General features: G+C 34.0%; 1 protein-coding gene across 1 annotated transcript; it reads right to left on the minus strand.

The window, feature by feature from the left end:
• Window positions 1–4,539: 4,539 nt before the first annotated feature.
• LOC139426837 (uncharacterized) lies at window positions 4,540–5,996 on the minus strand. The gene is made up of 3 exons (XM_071186937.1): window positions 5,864–5,996; window positions 4,822–5,536; window positions 4,540–4,556 (listed from the first exon to the last, which is right to left on the minus strand). Exons 1-3 carry the CDS (start codon window positions 5,951–5,953, stop codon window positions 4,540–4,542), a joined length of 822 nt encoding a protein of 273 aa, XP_071043038.1. The 5' UTR covers window positions 5,954–5,996.
• Between the last annotated feature and the right edge of the window lie 6 nt (window positions 5,997–6,002).

Here is a 6,002-nt window from a genome sequence, read left to right on the forward strand (position 1 = left end):
CAAGATTAGTCTCTTATTTTACGCCATTTCGTTTACTAGCGGCAGAACAACACAAAATTCTAATTCAGCATAAATTATTGTTACTGCACCAGAAAAATCATACCAAATAATTTTCAAACATGAAACAAAAATATTTTTCATACTGATAGATATTTAAAAGTCTTGTGTGTTTAGTTCAACAATAAAAAGCAGAGTAAAATTAATTTGAGCACACATGATAGAGAAAAAAGATTTAAAAAAAAAAGAAAATTCATAGGTTTATTACCATTACATATGTTTTTTTCTCGCTGTTAAATTCGCAAAATCTTCAATAATATCTGCAAATTGTAACCTATTTGTAATATCGCTCTCTTTTGCCCAAAAGGGCTAAACTACTTAATTTATTATTTGAAAGAGTTGATCTCCACCGATTTTTTATTCTTTTCAATACAGAAAATGAACGTTCACTAGTGCAGTTATAAGTCACTAGTACATTTTCAAAAATAAGAAATTGGGCCNCCACTGCTTTTTTTAAGTGGGTATAGCCTCCACTGCTTTTTATCCAGTGGGTCGCCTCCACTCTCTTAAATCAATATCCGTATGGTAAGGTTGTGAAATCGTCACGGTTAATTACTCTGTTATCGTATACCATACGATATACTTTTGTCTCCGGAACTTTCACGATTTTCCTCTTCTTCGGCAGTCGAGTGATTTTAGCAGGATTATGAAGAGGGATTGTTGCAGTGTTGTCCAGAGTACGTACCAGGTGTTTGACAAACTCGAAATTTAGAATTTCCGAGTTTCTGGCATTCAGCGAGAAGCCCCTCACTTTGCAACATGTCTTTCCGGATCTTGTGGAATAAGCATAGTTCTTGGCTCCTCCTAAAATAAAATAAAAAATAAATAAAGTTTTCGAAAGAATTTTTTAGACATTACAAATGACGTTTTAATAAAACAGAATTTAAAAATGTTTAAAAGATTATTTAAAAAAAGGGGTAGTTACCAGAAACAAAAGTAGTTATGACGTCACCATCCAATTCATCGGTGAACTCTCCTAAAAAATTTCCAATTGCCGGATCATTACTTCAATTTCTGGCGTAGATTATAGAATCGGTGTCATGGTATAACAGGGCGGTTCCCAACTTTTCCATTTCCTCGTAAAGTTTTAAACGAGCCCAGGCAGTTGTAAAGGATGCGATGAAGATGTTGGTCGAAGCATCCTGTTCGATAAACTCGCTGCGGGACTCCCACTGTAAGGCGGCCGTATTGTGAATGAAATAAATGTCTTTCACCTGAAAAATATATATATAAAATATTTTAAATAAAATAGGATAATTTTTCATTAAAATAATTTATTTTAAATTGTGTTACCTTTTTTGTAGGGTCCGCTAACATTTTATTAAAATCCGGCAGAGTGTTGACATAAGTGAGACAGGTCTTATTCAGGTTCATACCCCATCTGAAAATAAAGATTATAAAATAAATATTTCAATCTAAAATTACTACAGCACTGAATGGAGACAATATCGGAAAAAAAATACTCATCTCCCCCCAAAATTATTCAAATATGCTTTCGGCACCTGTCTTTGTCCGGGATTTTTTTGGATTTGGGTTGGGTCGAGATCAATACCCTCTCTTTCCTTATATTCTCGGAGATACCGCTGTTTTTCCTCTTCGGTCACACATTCTCGTGGCCAACCACTGCTCTGCTGCTTAATTTTTAAGAAAAGATCTATGTAAGAGCTGAAAAGTTTCGTCGAGGAGTTCTGAAAATGGTATACTTCATGCATCTATAAAAATTAAAAAAAAACATAATTAGCAAAAACATAAATTTATTTCGATCACCAAAACAGTCATTAAAACGATAATTACCTCGACTATTCGATATTTCTTTTTCACGGCCAACTTGACTTCTTCAGTTACCCATGTGCCCGTGATGGCTCTCTCTTCTTCGGTGTGAGTGCAAGCGACTTGTGATAGAGTATCCGCACGCGTCCGGCATAGGGGGAACATCAATTTTCCGTTGGATCTGTATGGTAAAACAGGTAGGAAGAGACATCTAGGAGGCGACACTGTGCACTTTACTATGCCAAATTAGTTATCGATGGTATCGAAGTCCGTCGTTGTTACTTTGGGGTGGCCCACTGGATATTAACAGTATTTGTTGACCTGAAAAATTAAAAATAATTAAGACAGACGTAATAACTTTTCATAAAAAAGTGAAAATTCTAAAAATATATGCTTACCCATGGATATAAAGAGGTGAAATCGACATACTTGGCTTCGCCCTCATAAAATAGTCGAACGGCATTTGTCCGACCTCCGAAAAAGGACTTTTTAGGGTTGAGTCTGTCCACCATTTTATGGCTTTTCAGAAACTTCTGTAGTTCGGGCATTTCCTTCTTCAATTCCTGAAAATGATGCTCCCACATCTCTATGACTTGATAGCCTAATCCCCTGAATTTTTCGGTTGTTTCCTGGGTGGCTGCCCTTAATTTTCCCATTGACACCTTTTTGAACGGATGTTGAGTATCCGCATCATAACAGGTCAAACAGCCATGGAAGAAGCAGCCCTGTGAAAATATAAATAAAAAGATGTTAAATTAAGAAAACATTTTTAAACACTATTTCTAAAACAATAAAATAATAATTACATGATATTGGTAGATGGTATTGGTATCCCGGCAAAAACCATTCACTGACATTCCTCCAATCTTGACTTCCCCCTTGTTTGACAAAGCATGCTCAATCATAATGCCTTGATCCTGTGCTACATAATCCAACCATCGTATGGAGTCAGGGCTGTAGATGGTTCTGTTGATATAACCATGCACTGGGACCATGGCAATGGTGTCTGGTTGAATAAGTTTGCTCCTGTAGACTGCCATACAGGATGAAGCTATAGTAATATAGCTGTAAAAAAAAAGACATAGGTTTGATTTCATACAAAATAAATAATAAAATGATAATTTAAAAAAAATATTTACCAAAATGGATCCACGCCAGATATTTTAATCATTTCTGATCTAAACGAATTGCAGCACCTTCTCAATATATCGACATCAGAACTGTTGAATAAAAAAAAAAAGGCAAATTTAGTTCAAATTCATAACATTAAAAAAAAAACATTTTATTATTTTTTTTTAGAAAATGATTACCTGCAATACTCTTTCATCTCTTTTTGAAATTTGAACTCTGCGTCCTTATGTACGTCATGCCACTTTAAAAACTCATCCCGAGCCTTGCTTGACATAGTGTCAGGACAATAAAAAGCTGGTTCTGGCAGGCGTCCAACATAGGCTTGATTGGCTGCTGTGTTGAAAAGGTGCGGGAAATAGCCTTTCTTCAACTCGGCTAATCCGAAGCAAGCTGGTAGCTTAGAGAGGGCCATCGGAAGAAAGTTGAAAGAATCTATAATGGTCAGCTTTAAACTTGGATGCAAAATGCTCATGACTTTAGAGCCGCTGGGTATCACTTCAGGGGTGATGCCTTGTTCTAGAAGCCATGCCATGATAAACTGTCCATCAAATCTATAACGAATAAAACAGCCATAATCATTAGAGTTTTAAAAAATTCAGAACAACTAATAAATTTAGAAATAATAAATTTGAACATAACTAAAAAATGATAAATGTTAACATAATTAAAATAAAACAAATAAAAAAATTAAGATAAAGAAATAAAAATTTAAAAATAAAAATTTAAGATAAAGAAAATAAATAAAAATGTTAAAATGAAAATAAATAAAAATAAAAATTTAAGATAAAGAAATAAAACTTTAAAAATAAATAAGAATAAATTTAGAAAATAACAAAATTAGAAAATAACAAAGGATTTAACTTTTACTTGTGTGCAATGGCTGTAAATTTTTTATGCTGAGTGGAAAACAACCAAGAACAAAATTCTGCTAAAGCACCATAGCCTTGGAACACTTTCTCTTCTCCATTGAAGTATTGGGCGATGGCATAGTTGACAACATGTTCCCCAGAACTCTGGTCGGTTTCAAAATCAAAGTATATGATCTTTTCAAAGGGGGGCTTTGCATCTACTTTGCGAAGGTAGCACAAATGATCACCTTCCACATACCGATCACATGAACGACACTTTGATGTGCCACAGCGATGTTCATCACGAGGGCAGTTCCTTCTCTGAATCACCTGACTACATGATGGACATTGATAGATCTGAAAGAATAAATTATATATTAATCAACAATAACCAAACTATATTGTGTCAGAAAACATTATTAATAGACATAAACTTACTTTATCACATAGAGACAATACTTGGTTTCCCTCCTTGCTCTTGTGCTGTTGATAACAGACTTCTGATAGGCACAGTCTGTCACAATCGCTACATCGTCTAGAGGGTCCATTTCGAAGACAGTCTTTACGGCGACAGATGGGGCAAACATTGTTGCAAAAATTAATTTCTTCGTGGTCGTACGGCTTCTCACATCCTTCGCAATAACAATTGGAGCCATAGAAACCCTTTAGTGATGTGATCACTTCAAAATGTCGGCCGTGGAGCCACAGGTTAATCCGGCGTGGTCTACACACATCACTTTTGTATGACACCTAAAATTTAAAAGGAAAAATAGGTAAAAAAACAAATTCGTAATAACACTTTCTACAAGGATCATAAATAAATTTTTATTTATTAAAACTCATAACTAAACTTAATATAACTTTTAAAAAGGTTTTAAAATTTAATATTTCTTAAAAAAAAATAAGTGAATATTTTGAAAAAAAATTGAAAATAATGTTTATAACAAAAAATATAATAATTATAATAATTTTTAAAAAAAGTAATTTATAGAACAAAATATAGGAAAAAAAAAACAACATACCCTGTTTGAATTTTCTGTGGAAAACACCACAATTTGCGTATCCAGATAATCCTCAAAAACGGCAATCTCGCTGTAGGTGCAAGGTCCCAGAGGTACACCGGCATCTTCATGGAGTTTAACAGCCTTGTTAAAAAGTGCAGGACGTCGTTTATCTCTAAAAGCATTGATGGCTGCTATATCCTTATCCACATGCGCTATAGCCCGTACTATAGATTTTGTACAACACAGTCCCAGCTCATCATTATCGATGGGAATAATCGATTGTTTTCGCAACCTGTCGACTTGGACGTTTATGACTTTCCTATCCACTCCGGCACCAACATCACGTTTCACCGTGATAATGTCCACGACAAATCCATCCACCAGCCTGATTTTGTCTTTAGATTGCAACACTTTGAGTACAATGGCCAAGAGCTTCTCCAGAGTGAAAGCATCCACACGCTGCAAATGGGACGAAATTGGCTTGTCCAAACCTTCTGCCTGAATACAGAATCTCACGAGATCCATAGGGGCTAAGCCCTCAAATGTGCGCTGCATCAACGTTCCGAATAATTCTCGAACAGCCTCCACAGCAGCAATCAAGGGCCTTTCCCTCAAATAGTCTGGAATCCGATCGATATCAATTCTCGCCCGGTAAGAAGCTTCGTTGGCTCTATAAGTCTGATACGTTCTCTGGTGAAGAGGGGTTAATACTATCGCATTCTTCACCTAAAAAAGAAAAAAATATATCAATGATAAACATAATGTATATAAAATGAACTCTAAAAAAGAAAAATGTTAAAATTATGTTGGGGATAAAAATACTATAACATTCCAATATAATAGCAGAATTTAACTATAAAGTAAAACATTAAATAAGCATGAATACATATAAATTAAATACATAATAAATAAATATATAAAAAATAAATAAATTTAATACATATTAAATAAATAAATTAAATACATATTAAATAAATAAATTAAATACATATTAAATAAATTAAATAATTAAAAATGCAAAATAAATAAATAAACAAATTATTTAAAACTCACTTCATTTGATGGAGCCGGTACACCTTCCACAAACACTGATCCTCCACTAGAAGGTCCTGGCTGATTCTGATATAGAAATAAAACATACATAAAAATAAATAAATGAATAAAAACAAATTTTCCACTGAGAGTTTTTTTT

This window comes from Parasteatoda tepidariorum, chromosome 10 (genome assembly GCF_043381705.1).
Source record: "Parasteatoda tepidariorum isolate YZ-2023 chromosome 10, CAS_Ptep_4.0, whole genome shotgun sequence".
Classification (NCBI taxonomy): Eukaryota; Metazoa; Arthropoda; class Arachnida; order Araneae; family Theridiidae; genus Parasteatoda; species Parasteatoda tepidariorum.